A 27,932-nucleotide genomic window follows, 5' to 3' on the forward strand; every position below is an offset into this window, starting at 1 on the left:
TCGTTCTAACGACAGATTATTGTCTGAATTGCACCTTCCAAAGTTTCGATAGATTGTTACCGAATCAGTCTGTATTAGGTGATTGATGGACGTGGTGTTTTTTGCTGTGGACAAGTACAAAGTTCTTTCTCTCATTCAAAATGCCGAAAACACAGGAAACCAAGTTTGTCAATTCACTCTTTCTGACTAATCTGATTCAATCCCAGTATGGTGAAACGGAAGTCAAGATCAAGGCGTACGATGTGGAGCCTGCAACCGCTGAGATCAATGATCCGTACGCAAGATCTTCCATGAACCGGATTCTAGTGAAGTAGGTGATATCTTTCAAAACGTAGGAAATTGTTTGATGAATCTTCATATTTCAACTTCAGATATGTATCCAAGGAAAATTGTTCGGAGAATGTAATAACGTTTGTTGCAAAGATTAAACCAGTCGAAGGAAAGCTTGTTGAAGAGTTCAAGAAGAGCGATGTGTTCGATAAGGAAATTTTCGTTTACAAGGATGTTCTGCCCAAGATGGTGAAAGTTATTTCCAAACTTGGAGGTGCTGTAGAACTTGCTCCGCAGTAAGTATCCGCATCAGCTGACATAAAATTACGCAAAACGATCATTTTTGGTACTTGGTTAGATAAGTTTTATTACGGTTAAGCTAAATCTAATCTTTTGAAGTATGGCCTATCACAGTAGAGATCTATTTGGCAGATAAGTGCCACAGCCATAACGTCATATAACCGTTAATCGTAGATTAAGGGGAAAATGATGGGGAAGGTTCCGGCTGCGTTATCGACGTACTAAGCATTAGCAACCGAAATGAAATGATTTTATTATGCAATTTCCAATGCAGTTTGATCTACTCGTCCGACGTTCCATCCAATTTGATGGTATTGGAAGACTTGACGGTGCGTGGTTACAGCGTCGAGAATCAGCAATTGGGGCTCAACTTGGAGCAAAGTAAAATGGCTATCGAGAAACTTGCCTTCTTCCATGCAGCTAGTGCGGTTTTGATTGATGAGGTGAGTTTTTAAAATCTAATAGATAATAAGAGTTTTCACAGGCGTGTTGCAAGTTCGTAGACATGGTAATAGGGATCAACAATCCAACCAGGCTTGATATTTCCTTATACATTGAGCGCAAAAATCAAACTATACAGCTTATCACATTGAGAAAAATGATTGCACAGCTTTATGAATACACATTCACAATGAGGCAAACACAAAACAAAACGGAGAAAAAGTGATGCGCTTAGATGAAAGTTACTTTCCTCAATGTTCTATTCAAATTAGAAACATTTGTATTTGCTCCCGGTGGCGAACGAAGTAGAAAAGTAGCAAAAGGCACATACAAAAAAGTTACAACCGGGATTCAAACAAGTAACCAATTAATCCAACGACGCTTGCTGGAACACTGCGATAAAAACCAAATAAGAAGCATGCATGCCTTGACTCATCGCATCAACGGATTGAATAATGCCAAAAAGTTTCTCAAAGGGGAAGGTGACCTTAGTTTTTTGCACATTGAAGAGGCCATCCGAAAAGCCGTCCTCAGTTTTAAAGAGAGCCAAGAAGAGTGCATGGTATTGAAAACTAAGTGAAGATGGAATTTTACTTTTCTCTTTTTCTGCTCTGAGGTGGATCCATCCCTGAATCCTACTGTCCAACTTTGCCTGTATCGGTCGTTTATATTAGTACTGAATTTAGATTTTTTTTTTTCTTTTCGTGGTTCCTTTCATACTAAGATGGTAATCATGACAATGGATTTTTATAGGAAATTCTTTTAAATCTTCTCCGTTATCCAAATAACACTTATAGTTTTGTTTGCTAAATTTCTTCAGAAATTTACACAGCCGAGCTTACGGCTAACATATCTCAGTAAAAGTGACGTTATGTATGCTGCTGAGTCTTGGATAATAGGAAGTCGTCACTTATGTATGCGTATATTTCACTCAGTGAGCCGTTTTATTAAGGTAGATGAATTTCTCCTCTGGAGGAGCATTCGAGTCCGCACCCTAGTGAATTTTCAGTGAAAACACGGAGTGTGTTTCAAAGGTGCGATTTTTTTTAAAGTTTGATTGGGATAATACTAGCAATAAGATATTTATTTCAGACTTTCATCTTGATTTTCAAATCCAGATTTAAAGCAAAATATTAGCTTCACTGTTTGACACTAAACTAACAAATTGTCAGCTCGCTCCCATACAAAGTCCCACCGAAGGGTGCTAGATGGTGATTTTTACCAATGTAATCGCATTTCTTTAGAATATTTCCAGTGTTCCCAAATTGATAAAATTTTGGATTTCGGTTCGATTTTTAATGCAGATTACGAATATGCATCAACCTCAAAACCTCTAAGGCACCCAATTTGCATCACTTTTCTAAGCTAACATAAGAGATCTCGTTATGTTTGCAAAGCCCCATAATCAAAGCCTGCTGAGTACCTGAGTCATGGAATTTTTAATTGTCTCTAGATAGAATGCTGTTTGACGTTCCAAATTGTAAAAAGAAAAATGTTGAATTAAGAAATTGTTTAAATATATTGAACTTGATACAAATGAAATTCATAAAAAATGTAATCAAGAAAATTTCCAATGTTCTGAGTCTTTTACATATTTGCACAGATCATCAGGCAATGATTTTGGTTTTCGAGATTTGTCATTTATCTCCTAATCATAGATTTATAAAAAATAAAAAGAATTGGATTTGTTTAAATATGGGATTGAGCAAAATATGCAAAATGTGAAATTTAGGAAAATTTGCAAGATCCCAGATTCAAAAAATCTTCATTATTTTGGTCCTTCAAAATGTATAAATGCTCTGCAACTTGGAAGATTTTTCGGTGTCCGTCAATTGAAAAAAATGTTTTAAATTCTGAAAAGAATTTTCAGGTTAATTTAAAATAAATTAAAGCATGAATTCAAGAGAATTGCTGAGGAGAATAATAACGCAAATCTGGTATACATCATATGCGAGTTCTGACAAGGATTTCAAGATAGTTCTGGCATAAGAGCCCTAAAGAATTATGTGATGAATTCCAAGGAAGAAGAAAGGAAGTAATGAATGGAATTCCTTGGTAATTAGTTGAATGATTCCATGGGAGTTGTGAATATAACTTCAAAGAAAATTTCTAGGTAGGGTAAAATAAATTTTAAGGATAATTCCAAGAGAATTCAAAGATAACTATAAACAGAATTTAAATGGTGTTCTGAGGATAATTTTAAAAGGAACATTCTGAGGAGGTTTTGAATGAAATTTTGAGAAAGTTTCATAAAGGAATTAAATTGTCAGGAGGAATTCTATGGAAGATTCTGATGATGATGGTCCCACCTCTTACCCCTACAAAGGTTTGAGCTGGACGATTTATCTTTAAGATAATTAAATATAAACATTTTAACCAGGTTAGCAAACAAAAACGAGCTGGTTACAGTTACAGATATAAATTCCCTCTAGACTTTACAGTTGCTTCACAGCAATATACATAAATGTGAAAAAGCTTAGGCGTCCACCTCTTAGTTCGCCTTTTTGTCCACCTAGAATATTCATAAGTATTACAAGCAATCAAGAGTTAATGAACAATCAACAAAGCATCCTATACACTAGCAACCCCGCAATGATGCTATTATAATTTTCAGCAATATCAGGAATGCTCACGAACCCCCGACATTCAGCCAGAAAACTTAATACTAACTCAAAGTATCTTCCAAATAAGCTTCAAAGTTGCATTTTTTTATCAAATGTTAAATTCAGTCCTCTATATCCGTAATACGCGCGCGAGGCTCAAACCTTTGTAGACTACTACTTTTTTTTTTGTTTTTAACTACTACTTTAATTCAAATATAAAAAAAAAATCCATCATCACCATCGTGGCGAACAAAATAGTTTTTGCAGTGCTACAATAATTATTAAAAAGTCGTTATGACAGCTATCCATACAAAATAATCCGTTATAAATAACTTCGTCAAGATACATACTTCGTCCATTCATAAAAAAAAAAAATAAAAATCACTGGATAACTGTTCAAAAGACAGTTTTAACGTGTGAAATACAATGTCTCTTGAATTCTGCTAATGTTGTTGCACGTTTAATATGTCTAGGCATCGAATTGAAAACATTTACTCCTTTAAAATACAATGAATTCTGTGAAGCGCAAGTCAAGAAATGTGGTGTTCTTATTTCATCCGCGTTTCTAGTATTATATCTATGAAAATCACTTCCTCTTTCAATTCGATCACACAAATATCGAGGCAGCAAACCATTTACTACTTTAAAAATGAACACCATAGTCAAATAAACTATTCTTTGCTTCACTGACAGCCATTTTAAAGCGTCCAGCATCAAAGTTGAGGAAGTGAATCTATTACATCGCAAAATCAAACGCATTATTTTATTCTGCAAACGCTGTAATCTCGATATTTGTGTTTCATTGGCTAGAAATAAAATGGATGGGCAAAAGTCTAGATGAGGAGAGATGATTGATTTGTATAGCTGTATTTTACTGGCAATAGTTAAATCGTTTTTCAGTCGACATAGAATTCCATACTTCTTGGCAATTTTCTTGATGACATTGTCAATGTGAGAGTTGAACTTAAGTTTGTCATCAATAATCACGCCAAGATATTTAATCTCCCGAACGCGATCAATAGCCTCATCATCAATTACCACGGAGACATTATCATTTACTCGGTTCCGCGAAATTACCATGAATTTAGTTTTACTTGTATTTAATTTCAACTGCTTACACTTCAACCATCTACTAAGAGAACGCAAATCTTCATTCAAATGTGAGACGGCAACTTCTAAATCCTTAGCTGCAATGAATAACACAGTATCATCTGCAAAAAGATTAATGTCGCAAAATCGTAAAACGCGTCGCAAATCATTAATATACATAATAAATAAAAGAGGCCCTAATACACTTCCCTGGGGCACTCCAAGGTTATTCCCCACGGGACTGGAAACAGAATCATTAAAAACAGTCCGTTGAGTTCTGTCAGATAAATAGCTTTCAAACCATTTATAAGCAGTACTCGTAATTCCAAAGCGCTTGATTGTACTTAACAGTAAGGGCCTAGAAATTGTTTCAAAAGCGCGTTTCAGATCCAAAAAAACAGCAACAGTCGTATCTTTACGCTCCAAGTTGTCTTTCCACTTTGCTAACACCAAATTCAACGCAGTTTCACAGGAATGACCTTCCCGATATCCTGATTGTTCTGGTATCAACAAAGAGTTGCTATTCAAATACTCCAACAGCTGGCCTTTAACAACAAGTTCTAAAATTTTCTCTAATGTGTGCAACATGTTGATGGGACGAAACTCTTCGGCTTTAATCGTTCCAGCAACTTTTTGAATAGGAACCACTAAGGATTCCTTCCAAATCTGTGGCACATGTCCAGTCTGCAAAGATTCATTAATAAGGTCCAGCAAGATGTGGCCAATGACATGAAAGCAATCTTGAATAACTCTAGAATTAACATTATCTACTCCAGCCGATTTTCCTAATGAAAAGCAAATAACTCTAAGTTCATCTAAAGTAATTTGGTGAAAACCTTCAAATCTACAACTACTATTAACTGGCTGTTTTATTTCGTCAGGTTCATCGACCAATTCAATGGATTGATTAATCAATGATACACTTTCGACAAAATAATCATTAAACATAGATGCAATTACTGGTTCTGACTGTTCTAATGTGCCATTAAAAGTTATGGACCGCGGTTTGCAATTACTAGGTTTTAATAAAGATTTCAAAATTTTCCATAACTCTTTGCTGTTGTTTTGATGCTGATCAATCTTCCTCTGGACATATTCACAACGAGTTTGTTTTATCGATTGTGAATATTTATTACGCGCGATTGTGTACCTATTCCAATGATTATCATTATTTGATCTGCAAAACTTTTTGTACCATTTGTCCCTCTTACGTTTAAGACGCAAAAGTTCCAAATTGTACCAGCTGTTCGAGTTTTTCAAAGAAACAAACTTTTGCTCAACTAATTGATTGGTACACGTTTTCAAAGTGTTAGTTAGAACAGCTGCAGATTCATCTAAATTAACGGCCGCGAATGGAAAATCCACGCTTCTCTCAACAAGATTTGAAACAGCCTGTTTCGAATATTTCCTCCAGCACTTCAATTTGACTAAGTCATCGTTATTATTGATATTATCTAATACATTAATCACTAAGGTCTCATGATCGGTTATTTTCAAATCAGCATCCGGAACTGAACAAATGGAATCAAAATTGGAATAAACGTGGTCAATTAAAGTTCTACTGTGCCTGGAAATACGCGTATACTCATCTACCGTTTGTTTTAAATTGAAAAAATCAGCTAAACGCTTCAAATGATTCGAATTATGGTTGTCACGCCAATTAATATTAAAATCACCAGCTAATATATTTAATTTACTTGAATCAAGGAATGTCTCTAGCCAGTTCTCTAAAACATCAACAAAACGCTGGTCACTAGAACTGGGAGAATGATACAAAACACCATAATTACCCATCTTCATGCCACGCACAACTGTAATGCCCAAGAACCAGTTACCATCGATAACTTCGTTGATTCGAAGGTCGAATTGAATTGATTCTTTGACATAAATAGCAACACCGCCAGTGTGTCTAGAATGTGATAAACAAGCAGCAACAATATATCCCGGAATACTATACTGGTCAAAAGCTTCAGTTTCTACAATATGAGTTTCAGCTAATAAATTCTAAAAAAAATCTTTGCGGAGTTTCAACGAAATTCCGAAGAGAATTCCAATGTATTTTTTGTGAGTTTAGGAAGAATCCAATGATTACTCTGAACAAAACTCCAGTAATTATAAAAACATGTTTTTTTGTTTTAAATAGATTAATATTAAACCATTTGTAACAGTAACAAATAAGTTGATGAAACTGAAATCTTCATGGCACAGAGATTATGGCGATATAAATTTAATATTTACAAATTTTATAAAAAGTTGTGTGTGTGTGTACAATCTAACCCCCACTGTCCGGCAGTGTTATTATGGAAGAAAACTGCTTTTTATTACCCTTCAATTAAAGCAGGTTTAGTCCGGGAGTTAGAAGGTGTTAGCTCTATTGCAGCTCCAGTGACCCATTTCAGAATGCCTGGTAATTCACGACCACTCCGAGGTCACTTTTACTTACAATAAGCCCCGCATGTTCACTCTACCATTATCAAATGGATAATGGTATCATAAACACACTTCCAGATTCAAAAAATATTATTTCCAAATCTGGCACGTATATAGTTTTGAAATTTGTTTAACTGTAATAAAACAATTTGAATGGACATTTCTTACCAATTTTGTTTCGAATACCTCTTGATTCATCTGCTGGCAGCACTTACTGGACCTTACCGGCGACCAACAAGTCTGCCCGCAAAAGCAACAACGCCTAAATCTCAAGGCTCTCCGGACGTCCCCTCGAAAATGCAATCGAGATATGTATAAGAACAATCTTCAACTGGAACGAACTCACCAAATCAATACAGCCGGGAGTACATTCCCGATGCTTATTTTTCTCTCGCATGCCCGTCGTCGTCAAACTTGCATTACGGGTGACTCCGTGTTCTTAGTTTAGTGCATGCCGTATAAGTTACTCCATCTCTGTTAAAAATGTCTACCGTTCACAAAATATTCGATGAAACAACGCATGTTTTTCCTCGTTTTTATTTATGATGATGAACACTTGGACGGTAAAATTATTTTGTCAAAATGCATCCTTAAAATTTTGAGTTGTTCTGTTCTCTCTATACGATTAGTACATTAGTTTGAAAGACAATTATCATACATAGTTTATATTCATCATCCTATATATATAATGTAATAATAATGCTTCATTCCGTAGAATCCCAAAGAGTACACCAAATTCACGAAAGGAACATTCCATGCTGATCATAAGGATAAATTGAAGTATTTTGCCGACACCCTAAAGGTTGTTGCTGAAAATGCCTCGGATCTCGGAATAAACAGCAATGTTGGAGAAAAGTTGAAGACTTTACCGGCGAAGGCAGTACAAAAGGCTATTGATTCCTATGAAAGCGACTTCCACGGGCTGAAGGTGCTTAGCCACGGAGATTTCTGGACCAACAACATCATGTACAAATATGCCAACAATGAGCTGGTTGATGCCATTTTCGTAAGTTCTGTTTAGGGTATGCTAGAATATTGAGTAAACTCATCAAATATTTGGTAATGTACATTTTAGGTAGACTTCCAAAACTGTGTTGTGGGATCCCCGATCATTGATTTGATGTACTTCCTAACGTCCTCACCAGCCTATGAAGTGCTGGAACAATCGAAAGATGAATTGGTATTCACCTATTATGAAACGCTGGCTGTTTTGTTGCAACGTCTTAACTATAAAAAATCAATCCCATCACTAATGGAGCTTCAGGTAGAGCTGCTGAAACACGGTGCCTTAGGTAAGATCGACCACCACGAACCAGTTACAGACTATTTGCTGATGTTGACCCTTTAATTACAGAGGTTATCCTATCATTGACTACTGCTCCGTTCTTGCGTACCAAACACGCCCAAAACACTCCGGTTATGCAACCGACTCTGTATAAGAATGAACAGAATGTAGATGTGAAACCAGTTCTTAAGGCTCACGCCAGTTCCATCGTGAAGCAACTGAAGGACTACGAGATGCGTGGTTTGTTGGACTGGGGCGCAGCCGAGAGCAAAATCAAAGGCCTGATGGGACGCTTCCAACGTTAAATCAAACACATTTTGAACTATATGGAACGAGGGAAATGAGCAATAAAAATGTCTACAGTGAACTTCATACGCAAATCAAACATCTAATGTCTTATCAGAAAGTGTCGTGCATTTGTGAATAGGGTCGATATGATTATATCAGATGTACAATTATCGCTCATTTGGTGATATGCAGGTAGACGTGCATACTGTTGATGGCGTTTCATTTGTATGCGCGTTTACAACCAATTAGAGTTTGGAAAATTAAATCCATTGTAATCTTTGTTTTCCTTTCACTTAAAGATAAATTTGTCCTTTCGCGTACGTTATCGTTCTTTAGGTTGAATAATGAAGTAATGATATTTAACGATATTTTGATAATACTTTAATGACCTATTCAATGACGAGTTTACAGATAAATGTTTGTTAATTGTTTCTTAATTTTCAGAATACCAGAAGAATGTTCTCAGGCAGAAACCAGGGACTATCTTATCCCTTTCGTCTCTTTTTATCAACCCATATTTTTATTTAGGCAAAGTTGATGACACAGTTTTGGAAAAAAAATACGTTTTTTTTTGTTTAATGATGATGATGGTTCCACCTCTTACCCCTACAAAGGTTTAAACTGGACGATTTATCTTTAAGATAATTAAACACGACATTTTAACCAGGTTACAAACAAAATCGCAACAGTTACAGATATAAATTTCCTATAGAGTTTACAGTTGCTTCACAGCGATATAAATGTGGAAAAGCTTAGGCTTAGGCACCTTTTTGTCCCCCTAAAATATTCATAAGTATTACAAGCAATCAAGAGTTAGTGAACAATCATCATCATCAAACGTTTTCAGCAATTTAATTTTGTATGCGACCAAAGTTACTAAACAAAATGGAGTTTTGTCCATTTTATTTCAGTTTGTCGACGATGTTGTCCTACGCAAAAAAAAAAACAAAAAGTACTCACACTTCACAATCTCCAGGTCATCCAATGAAATCTTGGTAAGGAATTTATACTTATTGGTATCCAGGGTTGAGGCAACGCTACCAGGACATGTTCTTGAATTTAGCAGGAAAAATCAATTGTTAATTGTAGATGGTTGAATAATTCCAAGAAACGACAGAATCTTACATATTGGTTTTCCGAATAGTGCCGCTGCGCCGTTTAATACTGGTTATGACTAACAGATCATTGAAGAGGAAAAATCCCCGCTCCTTCCGTGTCGCTTGACCCGAAGGCATTGAAACGAGATCAAATAGCAAGAAAGCGCGATCTGCTGTTACCAGATCGTTCATACCCTCTATCACACCTTCCAGCTCGCGCAGAGCCGTTTCACGCTGACCATTCTCCAGGGCTTCCTTTTCCTTGCAATTGAGAAACATTAGGATATCGTGCACTAACTTTAAAGCTTCTTGTAATGGCTTCTGATCGGGATGATCAATATCGGTGTGTTTAATCAGTCTTGATAATATTAATTCATAACTGGAAATGAAAGAAAATTAGGTAGATTAATGGTTGGAGCTTAAAACAAATTTAATACAACATACTTTGGAAACTTTTGTACAGGTTTTATGAGCAAATTGTCTAGTGACAATTTGCCCTTGTGTTCACGTGCCATCGCCTCCAGAAACCGTGCAAATGCTGGGCACTTTTGTCGTGTCGTGCGTATGGCATCCTTGGCCCGATTCCAATTGTTCACAAATGACGTGTACGTATCTAGGATGACCGGTCTCGAGAACTGAAATTGGCAATATGATTAAAACCAAAATAAAACCACATGTGTTACCGTGTTGGTACTACTCACTACGTCAACAAATGCATCTCCAATTTTCTGCATTGGATCCCATGCATCCAGACGCCTTCGTAATTCTTCCAGAAATCGTTCATGGATATTGAGAATCGCTGGAACCATGAAGAATATTTCGTCGACCGTTTGAGTGTCAACTAGACCGGCATTTTCTGGTGACTTCAGCTGGTTTAGGTATTTCTAGGGAAAGTTTGAGGGATTAATTGTTTTGAACTTGAAACCAGTCAAGCGAAACCATACCAGTACAATCGTCTGTAAAGATTCGACGTATGATTTTTCCGTGTTGAATAGCTCTACCACCACGTGCGTTCTTGTGTCCTGGGGAGGAAAGAAGCGGAATAAGTAATTAGTAACTTTTTTCCAGTTATAATTCCTTGGAATTTGCATTGACATCGCGGTTCGATCAAAACGCTGTTATTTAATATAAAGTACACTCGTTCCGCTTATCACAACTCTGCTGCAAGCAATATCATAACTGATTGGATGTTCTGTTGTTGCGCGCCGGTGATGCTCTGTTTTGTCTCAACATGGCAACAAGACCAGATAGACAACCATTTATGAGAAGCAATATAGACGGAAATTCAATTAAGTCTTCGTGAAAAGCTTTTAACTCAGGATGGGACTTTAATTCACTTATAGGACTAACTAGCATGTCTATCGGTATCGGTGAGCCATAAGTCCATAGAATGTTTACCTTTCATGAAGGAAGGGGCCTGTTTTTATCAGGCAGTTTTTCCACCCATTCCATGACACAAATAGTGTTGTAGTTCGAATGTGTAATATATAAATGTAGGAATCTGGTGTTTTATTCTATAATAACATACTAAACTGTACGATTCAGCCAACTGATGAGATGTCAGAATCCCCGAAGAAAGTAAATCTTTTAGGACTGAAGCTTATTACCCATTCCAAGAAGTTCGTCACAGTGGCTTATCCTATTTTCTACAATTCTTATTTTGGATTTTTACATCATAGTCGGTCTTGGGTCAATTACGACTTTTCCGGGGATGAAATTTGAACTCGTTAAGTATGAATGTTAACCACTACGCAGGACCACCCCTATTTTCTGTGATACTTTAAATTGAGGTTTATTTTACCAAAAGCTTGACACACATGTTTTGAATGATCTGAGTAATTTCAAAACATTATTATTTACTGGAAAATTTCTATTAAAACTGAATTCAAGTCAAAAAAGGGTTTTTTTTTAGGTCACGTTGTAACATCACGAAGTGTTTTACTTTTAGTAGCATTTCTTAGTAACTGTATTCATAACTATTGTTTGGAAAGTAAAGTACCGTAGTCCAGTAGAAAATTGAGCCCGGTCCCGTTAAAAATATTTTGTGAAACCGTGATAATGTTCCGGCTAGGGACTCTAATGATTGTTTTAATAAGTTTATCTCAACAAAACAGTGTACTCCACTGTGGAGGCGAACCAGCCCAAGGCTGAAAGCCTCATTAATAAAGTTAAATAATAATAATAATGTACTCCACTGCATAAATTTTAATTTTAATTTTAAGGGTGTATCGACATCATTCGCCTTATACCATTCTAGCACGTCCTTTGTGTAGTGGCATGATGCCAAATCCGGCCAGAAGATCGTCGAACCGTCGTGAGCCTTCAGGAGAAGGAGAAGCCGCTTTTGGAGACACTCTTTTAAATACACCTGTCCACTTATGGTGCTTTCGGTAACGAAAGGTGTACTTCGCTTTCCGCAAGCACAAATCGCTCGCCAAATTAAGAACTACTTGGTGAACTTTGACATCTTCTGTGTTCGGAGGTTCTCGAACCGTTTATGATACCAGGCACCGTGGAATTCGCGATTCTCAACTTGTACGATGGCACGATGCGACAGATCCTTATTCTCAAAGTACTCGTGAAAAACATTTTCACGCACGCACTGTTCTTTCGTCGCCATTTTGAAAACTTTTGCGCACCTGATGAAATGTGTAAACAATACACATGAAACTATGTCTACGCAAAATTTCAATTAATTTTACCAAACGGATCAAAAGTTAGAGCAATTTGAGTGTGAGCTTTTTTGTAGACATTGATTTAGATATTTACTTTTAACAGTGATCAATTTCCCCACGGTTTAGGCTATATCTGCTGAACTCGAAGTAAATGAGTTGAAAAATGTCTCTTCCAATGGAATTTGCCATTTTTTCTATGAAACTGCAATAATTAATAAGTGGTTCATTAAAGGAAGGGGTCCATAACAGGCGTATTTACCCTAAATAAGTTGCTATAGTTTATTTTTCGGAAATGCGGAAAGTAACTTTTTATTTTTTAAATAATTTTGTTTCGGTGTTGGAATGTTTCCTGCCTTTTTCGTACACCTAATAGGTGCACCGAAAGGCTATACACAGAAACAAATTCATAATTTTGATTTTGAGCAACAGTTGGCATAAACAACGTGCGCTTAAATTTACACGAAATATCGTGTAAATTTATGCCAAATATGACGTTAATATCCTGCAGAAATTGACATGAATTTTTCAAACGGTGTAGAAAACACATTTTCGATCTAAGGCTCGGAGGGTCGTCATATACCAATCAATAAAACAATCGACCCAGCTCAACGAGATCCGATCAGAACGTAAAATTATTCAGCAGTCAATGTGAAAGTACTGCACTATTCAATCCATTGCTCTGTGCAGACCGTTTGTACTAAATTGTAAAGGACGAGGCAATGAAAGAGGCAACAAAAACATTCAGTCACTCACGAGCAGGCGACTCACAACGTTTGCCTTCGCTCACACAGCTTGTAATTGAGACGTTTTTCCATAGAAAATGTACGCTCAGTCATTCAAAACAAGTATTGGGTATCATCACGGAAGAATAAACATGCTGACTGAGCTACTGACTGAGTGCTCGGCTGTCAGTGACATCGTTTACCTCTCAATCATTCAGACTATCACGAGGCAGTGAATGATGAGGCAGATGGCAGTGTATATTCATATGAAAACGACTCATTGGAATATTGGCTATGTATGTCTGTGTGTGTAACTTTCTCGATTTTTTCGGTGATTGCCTAACAGACTGGAGTAAAACGAGTTCCAGTTAGTGTGGTTCTGATTCCCATAGAACCCTACTGAAATTCAACATAATGGGAAATATGATTCCGGAAACATGAATAATAATGTGAATTTTAAATACCCCAGGGAAGTGGTCAGACTCTGACATGAGTCAAAACTCATTATGCGGTATATCAAATCACATAAGAATGCAGAAACAAGATCATTCGCGGTCTAAAGAATGATCAAATTGGCCACAACTGGACATGATCCAAATACCATCGGAATAATACCCAACAGGCTTGTTATTTCCTTACAAATTGAGCGCAAAGAGCAAACTTTACAGCTTACTAATTTGAGGAGAGCGATTGCACAGCTTTATGAAAATACTTTCAAATTGAGGCAAACAGCACGCAACGGAGAAAGAGTGGTGCGCTTAGATAAACTAACTTTCCTCAATGTGCTCTTTAAATGAGAAGCATTTGAATTTGCTCCCGATGGCAAATGAAGTAGAAACGTACACGGTAAAAAAACATCATGTTCATGTAAAGTGATTTGCTGTTGAATTTGCACTACTTGCCAAACATTGCAAATCGATGTGCAAATCCCTTGGAAGAGATCATATCGAAGCATCGAAATCAACAGCAAATCACTTCATTTTAGATTGTATTGCACATCGTTGTTGATGTGCTGTGCTTTGAACTCGAAATGTCAAGCATACTGATATTAAAAATCTATCACTTTAAATTTAATTAATTTATCCTTGGATTTCATGTTTGCTGAATATGGATTTATATAATATAATGCCTTGTTCATACTGCAAGCCTTTTATATGTTATTCAGAATTTGACCATAGAACATATCTAGATCGAGAGAAGTCATTGTTTACAAAGGCTGTTACGCCCTAATTCCAGCTCTATCTAGATATATCATATTACTACCCAGAACACGTGTGTTCAAGTGATATTGAATAACATTACAAGGCTTGTAGGAGAAGTAGCATTGAGCAATCAATTTGGTAAGTTTGGCAATGTTTTGTAATAGAACTTATCTGATTAATACACTATTATTGAATACAGCAACAATTTCGTAATACTCACGCTCTAGAATGCAAATTATTTCGGGTGGAAATGGAGAATTATCACTTTCTTGCTCTTAATTAATTTGTTGTTGACTAATCATTAGGATGGGTCATCATGATCATTTTTTCAGAACAATGTTTTTTTTTTATTCTATTTAGGGTCCCAATAAACTGTGCAAAATTTGGAGACGATTGGTTGAAACCCGGCTTTCCGCATTGCGTTTGAAATTTGTATGGAAATTAGAATCGGAAAACCTACTTTTATGCATCATTATTCCTAGGGACCATTATTTTCTTGAATTATGCATCTAATTATGTAATGTTTCGAAATAAATGCCAAAAATCACTTTTCCTGCCAACACTGCCGGTGTAGCAATGAAAGTCAGACTCCAACTGAAATAATTTCGAAGTTGATTATCTTAGCGGTTTGTATGTTCTGTTTAATTATTCAACAATAGATCTATCTTATATGCGTTATTAGAGAGGGGGAGGGGGGATTAACTACACCCTTCCAAGCACTCCTTACTCATATACATAGAAGTAAAGCTTCAAACTGAAATAATTTCGGAGTATCTTATCCTATCGATTTGGTATGATCAGATAAATTATTCAAAAACAATTCCTCAATCTCATAAGCATAGTTAGATAGGAGGAGGGGCTTGTTAACCCTGCCTTCCTCACTCATAGAAATGAAAGTAAATCTTCAAACTGAAATAACTTGGGTTTTTCTGATTTGGTCAAGTTGGTACGTTCAGATGTTTTCAAAAACATTTTCTCCAATTAATAGTCTTAGTTCTCTTTTTCTTTTTTTTTCTGTTTGAGCTGTCGTCTGACAACTCAGTGTTGGGCCAGTATGTAGACTATAAGCCCAAATAGGCGTAGTCAGATCTAGATAGAGCTGGAATTTGGGCGTAACAGCTTTTGTAAACAATGACTTATATCGATGATTTCTAGAAAGTCGAATCTCGCCCACGCAAATCAACATAACCATCATGTAGGGGAAGTCTTCCCCAACCCGATGGTTATGTTGATTTGTGTGGGTGTGCCTTGAATTTCTAGAAATCATCGAGAGAAGTCATTGTTTACAAAAGCTGTTACGCCCTAATTCCAGCTCTATCAAGAGATATCGTAGTTTAAAAGTGAGTACCCCCACCTCCTTCCCGAATATTTCGGTGTAATATACAATGTCAGATATATTTACACAAATGTCATTGGATTGTAATGATTATATTTCAGTTCAATTTATTGTACGATTTCTCAGGGTACTCTTTTATATGCTGCTCGATCACCTGAGCAAATATTGCTGTTGAACTGGGTCTTGGGTGGATTTCTTGATAAAGTCAGAAATTAGCTTCACCACATCGATTGTTAGCATGAAGTCGGTCAAAATTTAGAAAATAAATCAGCACTGAAGAAATGACGTTTGACTTGGGAGTCCAACTAAAGCGTAGCCTATTCTATTTTTAGACCAACGAGCGAAATCCAATTGTGCCTATGTCGGAGGCGAAACTTGTGAAGACAGTTTTCCTTTTAATATTTTGATATTGAAATTTTAAATTTTTCCAACTGCTAATAATTCAAACAACATCACCTCACTAACAACTGGACGGGACAAGTGGATTGGAGCTTTGTAAAAGCACTGCAACAATTTTCGATTCAAAAACTGCGTATAGAGCATTTCCAGCCCAAAACGCAAACCGGTTGGTCATGAGTGTTTCCGATTTGAATGAAACATTTCTCACGTGTTCGCTGCTACTAATGGTTGCATTTTTCATTTAAATTAGATTTTTTTCTCCAGAGTAACTTTTGAAAAGGGCGTATAAAAAAATGGATTATTTTTTTTTCAAAAAATCATAACTTGAAAATTATTGATCTGATCAAAATGGCATTTGAGAAAAAGTTTTAGGTAGTTAAATTATCTTTGCGGAAAAAAATACACTGAAAAAAAAGCTTAGTAAATTAGTATTTAAAAAACGTAAAACGGTGATTATCTCAAAACACCCCCCTTTCGATCTTCATAATTTTTTTTTTCAAGAAAATTGATGGAATATCCTTGAATTTCGTGAAAAGTGTATGCTGGTAACTTCCTTAAAAAGAAATCTATAATTTTTTAAATTTTTGTTGATTTTTACAAGTTGATGAAAATGCATATTTTTTTGAAAAATAATAACTTATTTGGATTCTACGCATAATTTTCGATAACTTTGCATATAGAAACTTTTTTCCTAAGTCCAGCCGTTCTCAAGTTAATGCGAATTAAAAAAATATAATTATAACAATTTTCAACATTTTAGGCCATTTTCAAATGTTCGTCGAGATGTCTAGCAACGAGATTTTATTTCATGATTGTATATTAAAAAACAAACAATTCATTCTCAGATATGGTAGCTGTCAGACTTACCCGTTTCTATCTAGAGGCAGCGGAAGAGAAGCACGTTGATGTGGTCAAATGAAAGATTTGTTGAGATAAAAAACAGTATATAGGGGAAATGACGGCTTCGGCATGCCAGACTATTTTCGGCAACCCAAATTGAAACACTATTTTCACTGGATTTTCTTACGAAAACACTTCGCTGAATGCATGCAAACGATTCTTTATGCTCTCACTTACCACTTTACCACTGAGAAAAAGCAATCTAGCAAGGTTTTCTTGAAATGAAACACACGCACTACAAATTGTAGCTGATTTCGAGTTGCCGATAATAGAACAGCAGATTTACATGCAGTTCAAATGGAACGGTTGCCGAAGAAAAACTGGCTGCCGACAATACTCGCTCTCACTAGAGAAGATTGGAGCTTTGTAAAAGCGTTTCAAAACAGTTTTTGACAATTCTTTCGACTGAAATTGTTAGAGCAGCTGGCAGCAAAAGATTGTAAACAAACCAATACTGCATATGTGTGCGTTCCTTAGAGAAAAAGGCTATAGAAAGAAGGTCGCTGCTTAGGTTGCCGAGAATACGTAAATTCCCCTATTTATTATTTTATTTTACAACTCATATTATTTGAATACATTGAATAATTTGGGTGTATCGTTTGAATTAGAGAATATTTTTACTGCAATTTGGTTGTTTGAAACTGGAATATAGCAATGATATTTTCGAGTTCCAGGAATTGGTTTCACTTTCTTAAAAATTGGATCAAATTCCGTGTCAGCCTTTTTGTATTCTTCCGTAGAAACATAACAAAATGACATTTTTGTTTGAAGATCTTCTTTACGACTATTTGCCCAGTCGTACAGTTGTTTGGGGTCCGTTATAGGGTGCTCGTGTTGCTTAGCTAAACTTGCTCTGGTTGCCATTCTCTTAAGGGTACCGCCAATCGCATCACAAGGACCTTTGCCGTGTGAAGTTGCAAAAAAATGCCATTCAATTTCTACATCTACATCTACATCTGACATAAAAATACACTTTTGGACTGTTATTTGCAACTTTAAAAATTCTAATAATTTTGAGATAAACAACTGAACTGCTACTGTGTCATGCTTTGAAATTGATTTAGGTAGAGGTTTACAACACTTGAAATTGTTATCCATCGTAAAAAACTACTTGCTTTTTAACTTGAAACGCTAAGAGAGATGAACTGAATGGAACAGGTGAAGATCGTCCCAATATATATATATATATATATATATATATATGTAGCAGAATAATTACAATGTTGACATTATACCTATCTTCATTAGGTACAATTGATTATAGCAAACTTTTTTAGGTGTGAGTGTAAGAAGCCTCCACGGGGTGCTTTTTTTTATGTAGTTGTGATATCGCGGGATGAGCTCTTAAGGCACAATATGGTATACGTCAGAGAAGTACCTAGATAATTTACCTCAATTACAGGTTTAATAACATATTTGTTTACCTGTTTATGTTTTGAGCCTCTGTTATGACATACACAATTCTATCCAGGTAAACAACTAATAGAGGACAGAAAAAAGGCACATGAGTGGGCTTGTTGATTATTTGGGTATATTTGAGAGTATTTACTTATAAACTTGTTTCTTTTCCGCTGCGTCTAAATAGAAACGGGTAAGTCTGACAGCTACCATATATGAGAATGAATTGTCTGTTTTTTAATATATATTCATGGAAAAACATCTCGTTGCTGGACATCACGACTAACATTTGAAAATGGCCCAAAATGTAGAAAATTATCATAATTATTTTTTTAAATTGCATTAACTTGAGAACGGCTGGACTTAGGAAAAAAGTTTCTAGATACAAAGTTTTTGAAAATTATGCGTAGAATCCAAATAAATTACTATTTTACTAAAAAATATGCAATTTCACCAACTTGTAAAAACCAACAAAAATTTCAAAAATTATAAAAAAATTTTTAAGAAAGTTACCAGCATATACTCTTTACCAAATATTAGGGCATTTTTTCAGTTTTCTTGAAAAAAAAAATTATGAAGATCGAAAGGGGGGTGTTTTGAGATAATCACCGTTTTACGTTTTTTAAATACTAATTTACTAAGCTTTTTTTTCAGTGTATTTTTTTCCGCAAAGATAATTTAACTACCTAAAACTTTTTCTCAAATGCCATTTTGATCAGATCAATAATTTTCAAGTTATGATTTTTTGAAAAAAAAATAATCCATTTTTTTATACGCCCTTTTCAAAAGTTACTCTGGAGAAAAAAATCTAATTTAAATGAAAAATGCAACCATTAGTAGCAGCGAACACGTGAGAAATGTTTCATTCAAATCGGAAACACTCATGATCAACCGGTTTGCGTTTTGGGCTGGAAATGCTCAATTGTGGTTTTGCTTAAAATTTATTTCCCGGAAAAAGTGATCGTCAAAGGCCATGTCTTTTCCTAGTTGTTGTTGTAAAGGAAGGGGGGGGGGGGGGGTTTGCATACAGCATTTCCAATTTGGTGGTCATCCCGTGATCCACCTTTTTATCCGCTGACTTGGTCCTGCTTGCTGCCAAGTGCCACGCCGTCCGAAGCGGTAATGAGAGAGGCACGACAGCAGCGCTGTTTTATATCTTTTCAGGTTCAAGCAGAATGATGTGCAACCAATTGGTATTCGTTTATGATGACACGGTTTGGGGAAAACGTTTAGTTCATGAAAACAGTGATAAAATTAGCATTTGTGCATTTTTCAAAAAAAAAATTGATTAAAAATTGGAAAAGTATTTATTTGAGCAGATTTGTTAAGTAATATCCTATCGAATGGCGTATTTGGATTTTAATTTCATCTATAAATGACAAAGTTACAAGCGTTCAAAACCTAACACTACTTCACCACACATATTTTTTGATTTGCTCCCCAGTATAGTCGACAAAGACGTAGTTCTACGTCAAAAGGGTTGTTCTCGCTTGGTGAGGTAAATTTTGCGTTTTTCGATATAACGGTGACCCATCCAAACTGACCATCTTCGCGAGTAATGTTTGGCATGTGCGTTTTTGACATTTGCTTCCAAAAGCAAAACTAATTAAATTCAATGGATGAAAACAGTGGTGCCAATTCAAATGATAATCATTTTGATTTAAAGGTGTTATGCAGTACATATTTTCAATAACAAATCACTATGTTTTAAAACACAAATCACTTGAAAATCAATGATAAATCACTTCGATTCGTAGTGCCGGATGACAGACTGAGTCAAGTGTACGAGCATTTGGATTAGAGTGACAATTTTTTACCGTGTACCAAAAGACAAATAAAAAAAAAGTTATAACTGGGGATCCGAACCAAGTACTCTGAAATCTGAAGGCACGTACCTAACCAGTTAGTCCATACTCGCTGGAAAACTGCGATAAAAACCAAATAAGAAGCATGCATTGCTTGACGCATCACATCAACGGATTCAATCAAACCAAAAAGTTTCTTAAAGAAAAACAAAATGTGGTTTCCTCAGTTTTTTTTTTTAATATTGAAGAGGCCATCCCAACTGCTGTCCTCAGTTTTAAAGAGGAAAGTTGAATCAAAGCGAAAAAGAGCGCATGGTATTGAAAACTGAGTGAAGTTGGAATTTCACTTTTCTCTTTTTCTGCTCTGAGGTGAATACATCATCCCACCATATGATCTGAGCCAAAACCTATGATGAGATACCTTGAATCACATTAGGTTTTAAAAACAAGGTCATTGGTGAACAGGTCAACTTACCAGGACAACATTGGACACATCCGGACATGTTATGGGTACCCTCGGATCAAAACGACGTGATACATCACATGAGAATTCAAAACCAACATCGTTAGTGATTACACAGCAACAAATTCTGAATTTTAATTGTGATTTTACGTAAACTTGTATTTTGTTTCACACAAACGAGCTACTTGTAAGCAATATTGTTTACAAAGATGAGCCTTTGTATACAATATTTGCAACATTTCATGAAATTCCTCAGAACTTTACACGATTTATAATGTAAACTTATATGATTAATGACGCTCCATTCATGTGCAAAAAACACTTCTTTTTCTAACTTACAATTCAAAAAATTAATTATTTAATTACATCCCAAATTAATTATAATACAGTCCTTCAATATTTGTACGTCTTCAGAACCAGTTTCTGAGCACACCAATTGTTTAGATTTTTTTTTCGAAAGTTTAGTTATATCGAAGCAAATTCTACGTTATATCTTGTAATGTTATACCGAAATAGCGCTATATCAAGGTATGACTGTATTAGAAATCATAATTGTTCATTTCTCATTTCAGTGTTTTGATTATCAATTAATTAAATTGGGTGACGGAGTGTGTTCATTATCTACACAAATAAGATAAATGAATTCAAACATGCAACGATATTATAATTATTACATTGATGCATACTTACTTTGTTACAACTAGTGACACAATGCCACATGTCAGCATCGGTCAAAGATTTGGGCGTTCGTTCCGGATCATCCTCCGAATCCGAGCAAAGGTTCAATGGCATCATGGTGTTTTAAATTTCTTGGTTATCTACTAAATGGAGTCGCGTATACACTTGAATATTATCACGCAAAGACGATTGATTTGTTAATTTTAATTCTTTCCTGCGTAGATTTTCATTCACATGGAAGAAACTTCCAATATTACACACTCGAAGCTTTGCAGCTTGCAATCATGGTACAAACCTGTTGCATGCTTCTCAGTTTTGCATCAACTAACATTTTATTCATAGTACTCCCGTGTTTCCCGCATACTCATGATGACGGGTAGTGCTCTATAAATTTATTATCATTGACGTGTCGTTCCTATTTGGAACAAAATCTACATGAGAAGTAAGAAAACGTGTGTAATTACGACGCACTCGAGCTTCTAGAAAAGGAGATGATTCTTTTTTAGCGTTAAATCAGGTTCTTTGGCTGACTTCGATCCGGTTCTACTATGTGATCGGTTTTAGGATAATGTAGACTCATATCAGAGTAGAATACACTTTGTTTCTCACGCGCGTTGGTTTGGTTAGATAAATTGAAACACAAACTCAACAAAAATATATTTCCGCGTTCCTAGTGGGTTTGCTTCTTCTATAACCATGTGCACATTAATGATAGCAATACACATGAAGCCTAACATTAAATACATATACATACAGCTGGTGAATTTTCCACCATCTACCAAAACCATACAGTAGAATGGGGAACTATCTATATGGAAGCAGAAAATGAAACATCAACAAATATCCCTTGTCGAAGTCAGCTTTCACATAGTTTTTCGCACACGCATTTTCACCTCAGTCTGAAGAATTTCGAAGTAAACATTCTGTTTTCCAATAGCACTTTCAACATGAGTTGATCATTGATATGTAAGCTTTATGCCTATTGAATTTTTTCACATCATACAGGAAATAGAATTTGCATTCCTTTTCACAGCTTGCGGCTCCGACCGAAGAAAAACTAAATCCCGATCAACTTTAATTACACTTCTTCGCAGGAATTTTCCTCGTCGTATACTGACTCTTGCTGGTTGCAGTTAACATTTCTAAACTTCTAATCGAAGATTGATGAGCCTATTCCACTCAATTCATGTAACTTTATAGCCTTCACATTTTCGTTCGACTTTCCCCAACAATGCAAAATAAACACTCTCGATTCGATTCTTTTATGAAAACTGCGTTGTACGGGCTGAAGATGCTATTTTCCTCTCGTCAGTGGTTCAGCAGTTTTCCTCCCAGTGAGAGCAAGCCAAAGTATTGTAATGCTTTTTGAGGAGAATCTAGAGAGCTGGACCTTGAATGAACTGGAGAGAATCGCGCTCTCTAATTGTGTGGAAAACATGTGGAAACTGTCAAGCAGAGTTTCTCTCCCACACTCCATTCTCTGTGGAGGAAATCAGGGAGTGGGTGGGGAAAATCCGGAAAAACACCTTTTTATTTAACCTTTGTAGGTACTTTCAATGATATCTATTGAGAGGAATATTCAATATTGTGTAGTCAGAAATATGTTAAAAATAACTTATGCTCACATGATTGTCATTTTAACAGGGAAACTGCTACCTTATATCTACTAGCGCACAGTTATTAGATTTAACATTTCAATTTACAAGACGGTGCCAACGGATGTGGCAAGCGTGACTGTCAAACATGTCTGTTGATCTAATCCAGCGCTATCCAACGAGCGGCCCGCGGGCCGGACGTGCTCTCTGGATCTCTGCAATGATATCACTCCAATCACACCAATTTTATTCATCGTTATGAATTTTAACCCAGAATGAATGAGAAATAAACAAAATGCATCTTGAAACATGTTTATCGATCAAAGATACAGCCATTTAAAAAATCAAGTTTAGAAAGGTTGCGCAGACCTGGCCTAAGCTATGTTTCATAAATTGATTCTTGTCAGATAGGGGAAATGTCTCTAACGTTCGCATGGATTTAAAGATAGCCCGCATAAATGCGAACCATTGCTTGACCTTATCAAAAATGGTTAAAAATTGATTATAATCCCTGCTAAACTTTAACCGAAATGGTTATGGCACTTTACATGAACGTTTGTGTCATAAAGTTTTAACCTTATGTATTATGGTTTTTTGGAAGTCAACCTTACAAATCATGAGTTGTTAAGAACCATTATCACTTCAAATTCTTGTTTTGTCTATGCATTTTCGGAAAAGGAATTATATTAAAACCTTTATATTTATGATTTGAGAACCTTAATGATAATGGTTATGGTAGTCAGTAAGGTCCATGGATGGTTTGTAACACAAGCAGGGTTACTTCCACTCACTTTGCTATAAAACATTATGTTCGAAATTAAGAAATCATTGGATACTATTTTGTGATGTGATATTTTTACTTGTAAGTTACAAGAAACGGTTGAAAAGTATGTGTTTGGCACATAAAACCTTTCACAGAATGTAAGCTTTCGTTTGGAGAGTGTTTCAGCGATAATGATTTTTTTTATAATTTTCTTTCACAGACACTTGTACAGTATAGTGACGCACACCAGCAAAGTGGCTTGTTTTGACATTTTCTACAATTTTGCTCAAGACATCTTTCCTCTATATTATCAAAGAAAAAAGTTAGATTTTCTATTTTCATCATAGACATGATTGATGTTCGTTTTTTGGAAGGATTTTGGAGGATGTTCATTAGGGTGGATCAACTTTACAAACCCATGTTTCCCACTGCTCTTTCAATGTGTATTAAGGTCCACAACAACTGCGCAAAATTTTAACGAATTTGTATATAATCTCGATTTGCGGGAGAAATTTAAATTTTTTTTACATGGTTTTTTTTTTCACGCTGAGTCGCCATTTAAACGGAACATTTTTAACGATTTCTCGACAACAATCGATTTGATTCGAATCACATTATCCGTTTAAGCCATAGGTAATCGAATGGCATACTTTAAAAAAAGTAATAATTTTTGGTGTAAATACAGATCTTTTTTAAATATGTCTATTTGAACTATAGCATGCTATAATTACGATTGGGATCAAATCCAATTTTTTTTTTATATTTTAGAATGTGAAAAAAGACCTGAGTGTATTGCTCTTATTTCACCAAACCTTGATAGAAAACTATAAAAAACCACTTTGTCGAAGACTGCAAATCGATTTGATCTTTGTACAAAATATTACTAACCTTTCACTTTAGACCATAGCTCATATATAGGGTTTTTAATCTAATTTCCGTCTTACTAAGCACAACCCATGCTTTACCTCTCTTTCTTGAACGGGTTTTAACAATAAATGAAATGTTTCTATCAAATATTACTTCTAAATGTATTCCCCTTTCCATAAGTACTGTTGAATTTGATAAAGAGCCACACATTGTTGAGATATTGTTAAACATCTACCACTGCTTCTTGATTCCAAATTCGTCAGGACTACGAGTTTAAATTCCGTCCAAACGCATTCAAATGCCATTGGATTTTCTTCGTCCTACGGATAAAGTTAGAAAAAACGAGTTTGCTAGGAGCGCTTCTTTTGTTTTGAGAACAATGAGTGTAAATATTCACCCAATACGCTCTAATAGGCTTTGTGTTGTAGCTTCAGCATCAGTACGTATTACTGATTTGTGCACGGTCAAATCATTGATTATACTGATGTTTTCTGCTCGAACGGAAATGGACAATAGATCTAAATTAGTATACATGATGGATGTGAAAAAGGAAATTCCTTTTTTTTTCCTTTGGTTTGTTTTTTCCGTCGATCTTGTTTTCCGTGCTGAGCACCAATGCTACCGACGTGCCAGGAAGGCAGCTCCAACACCTGGACCTGGATTAAATCCTCATGTATTCAGTCATCAACGTTTACCTAACGTATCCTATGGCTTTCCTTTCCCATTAACAAGTCACAAAAACGCTTGTAATACTTATGAGAGGTTGTAGAATTCTTTACATCCACACAGTTCTAGAGAAAATATAACTTCTATTTAAGAGACCGAGATCAATCCCAAATATAGGGTTTCATCAAATATACTACATTAACAATACATAGTTCACTCTTCGATTTTCCATACATTACTCAGGAGGCTCAAAAAAGGCAACCAATATGCATTTGATTTCAGACGAGGGGTGAGTAAGTTGCAATTATTATACATGAAAAATTCAATTTAGTTACATTAATTGTAATCAGTCAAAAAAGTTGGCCAGATACCTGAATAATTGTTTAAAAAGTTTTGTTTTAAATCTTTGTTGTAGCTTTGAGGGATGCTTCGTACTGTTTATAGAATACATTAGCTGCCTTTTCTAATGCAACTGTGCCATCGGGACATCGGTAAAAAAAACTCGGCATCGTGCAGTCAACGGTGAGTCGTGTAGTGTAGTATTACGAAACTCTGAGCATCAAACGGAAGGAGAAATTCGGTCAGAATGGATGTTCTGTTAGTTATCAAGATCACAAGCGTGTCGTGAAAGCGTTTAAGTGGAATCCCAATGCTTTGGTCAGAGATGTGGCCAAAAAGTTGAATCTGTCCAAGTCTTTCGTTCCGAGAGCCAAGGACCGGGAGGGACTGCATACGTATAAAGTACAGAAGGCTCCAAATCGTGACGAAGGGCTACGGTGGGAAAGTCACTGGCCCGGGAACTGTACACCCAGATGTTGACGAAGCCTCATTATCTCATCATGGATGATGAGACTTACATCAAGGCAGACTTCCGGCAGCTTCCGGGGCTACTGTTCTTCACCGCCCAGCACAAGTTTGATGTTCCACAGGAAGTAAGGAAGCAGAAACTTTCAAAGTTTGCCAAGAAATACATGATTTGACAAGCGAGCTGCTCATGTGGCAAACGGAGTGCGCCGTTCGTGACTACCGGGACTGTAAACGGGGAGATCTACCTCAAGAAGTGCCTACAGAAGCTTCTGCTTCCCCTGTTGGCCGGATCTAGCTTCGTGCCACTATTCAAATGTTGTCCTGGAATGGTACAAAACCAACGGGGTCAATTTCGAACCCAAGGACATGAACGTCCCCCCCCCTCCCCCAACGCACCGGAACTAAGGCTCATTGAAAAATACTGGGCTATTAAGAAACAGGCACTACGAAAGCATCTCAAGGAGGTCAACTCTGAGGAAGACATGAAGAAAAAGTGGGTTTCCGTACAGAAGAAGCTGCAGTCAGAAGATGTACAGAACCTAATGAGTGGAGTTAAGCGTAAGGTGCGAGCGTATGGTTATGGTATTGAAGTTGACTAAAATAAATATGCCAAAAGCTTACTAATGGGTTATATTCAATTGTCTGGAAGTTTGAAAAGGATCAGTCAACTAGGTAATTTTCTACAGCGTTTTTTTCAGTTATGTAATTTGATGTGTAACACCGTCTATTGGGAAAGCTCCGGGACAATCTGACAAATTGATGTTTGAATCTTTGATTACAAAAGCAGATTTGTCATTTTGAAAATTCATTCTAGACATGCAAAAAAGAAGAAGATCTTATAAACAATCTAAACAAAGTCTACCAATTACTTCAGTTTTTGTTTCTCTTCCGCTATCGCCTAGATAGAAACGGGCAAGTCTGACAACCACCATATCTGAGAATTATTTGTTTTTTTTAAGTTACTCTGGAGAAAAAAATCATATTTAAATGAAAAATGTAACCATGGGTAGTAGCCAACCTATGGGTAATGTTGCATTCAAATAGGAAACACTCATGTCCAATCGGTTTGCGTTTTGGGCTGGACATGCTCTGAAAGGTACACCGGAGCAAGTGGGACCTAAAAATATGATAGTTTACCCGAGCAAAGTCGGTTAACAAAATGAAAGCAAATCGATATTAAACTTTGCAGTTTCTATGATAATGAAAACTCATTTTGATTTAAATTGTCGTGACAGAAGTCTGATAGCATAGTGTGCTTTCATTATGCAGTCAAGACTTTTTAAATGAAAGCAACTTAATTTGAAGTTCTGCTGTTAACGTCTTGCCTAAAATTTAAATTAAGGTCATCTGTTTATTTGTTTTGTTTAACACATTTTAGGTCATTCGTGACTTGCCCGGGGTGAGATTTGAGCTCAAGTCTTCCAGCGTGAGAAGCATGGATGCTAACCATTTACGTCAGGCACGTTTTCAGTTATGCATTAATAATGCAAAATCAGTAATCAAATTGATTTAATTCAAAGCAGGATTAGTTTTTCGTTTGATTCAACAGTGTAAAATGTTGCTCTCATTTTTGCTGTGTTAACCGTTAAGTCAACCAAAATGATATCAACAGCAAATTTTGATTTCAATTTGATCTCCAACTTTGTTTGGGTAGCTTGTGTAATCTACCATAATCATCATTTTCAATTTTTAAAAGCATAGTAATTATCTGTTGGCATCTCTGTACCCCTTGTACGACATAAAAATGCACAATAGGCCTCACTTTTTCCATTCACCGGGGTATTTGGGATCTACTTTGGATTTGGAATAAAACTATCGAAAAATAGAAATTTATGGAAGAACGTGAACAGTAT

The 27,932-nt window shown here is 36.0% G+C and overlaps 2 protein-coding genes across 2 annotated transcripts in view; one reads left to right on the top strand and one right to left on the bottom strand.

Moving 5' to 3' along the window:
• LOC135713517 (uncharacterized) overlaps positions 1-27,932 on the bottom strand; it is a 122,297-nt gene that overhangs the window by 9,357 nt on the left and 85,008 nt on the right. The window contains exons 7-11 of the mRNA XM_065236645.1: positions 10,748-10,825; positions 10,505-10,687; positions 10,248-10,438; positions 9,832-10,182; positions 9,667-9,758 (exon numbers count right to left, since the gene is read on the bottom strand). Coding sequence (XP_065092717.1) covers positions 9,667-9,758; positions 9,832-10,182; positions 10,248-10,438; positions 10,505-10,687; positions 10,748-10,825 — 895 coding nt within the window. The remainder of the gene's footprint in view (positions 1-9,666; positions 9,759-9,831; positions 10,183-10,247; positions 10,439-10,504; positions 10,688-10,747; positions 10,826-27,932) is intronic.
• Positions 54-8,803, top strand: LOC135713525 (uncharacterized). The gene is made up of 6 exons (XM_065236655.1): positions 54-310; positions 372-566; positions 845-1,013; positions 7,849-8,139; positions 8,209-8,425; positions 8,488-8,803. The coding sequence occupies exons 1-6, from the start codon at positions 141-143 to the stop codon at positions 8,721-8,723; spliced, it is 1,278 nt and encodes a 425-aa protein (XP_065092727.1). The 5' UTR covers positions 54-140; the 3' UTR covers positions 8,724-8,803.

This window comes from Ochlerotatus camptorhynchus, unplaced genomic scaffold (genome assembly GCF_037179485.1).
Source record: "Ochlerotatus camptorhynchus isolate MF236.1 unplaced genomic scaffold, CSIRO-AGI_Acam_v1.1 ptg000562l, whole genome shotgun sequence".
Taxonomy (NCBI): domain Eukaryota; kingdom Metazoa; phylum Arthropoda; class Insecta; order Diptera; family Culicidae; genus Ochlerotatus; species Ochlerotatus camptorhynchus.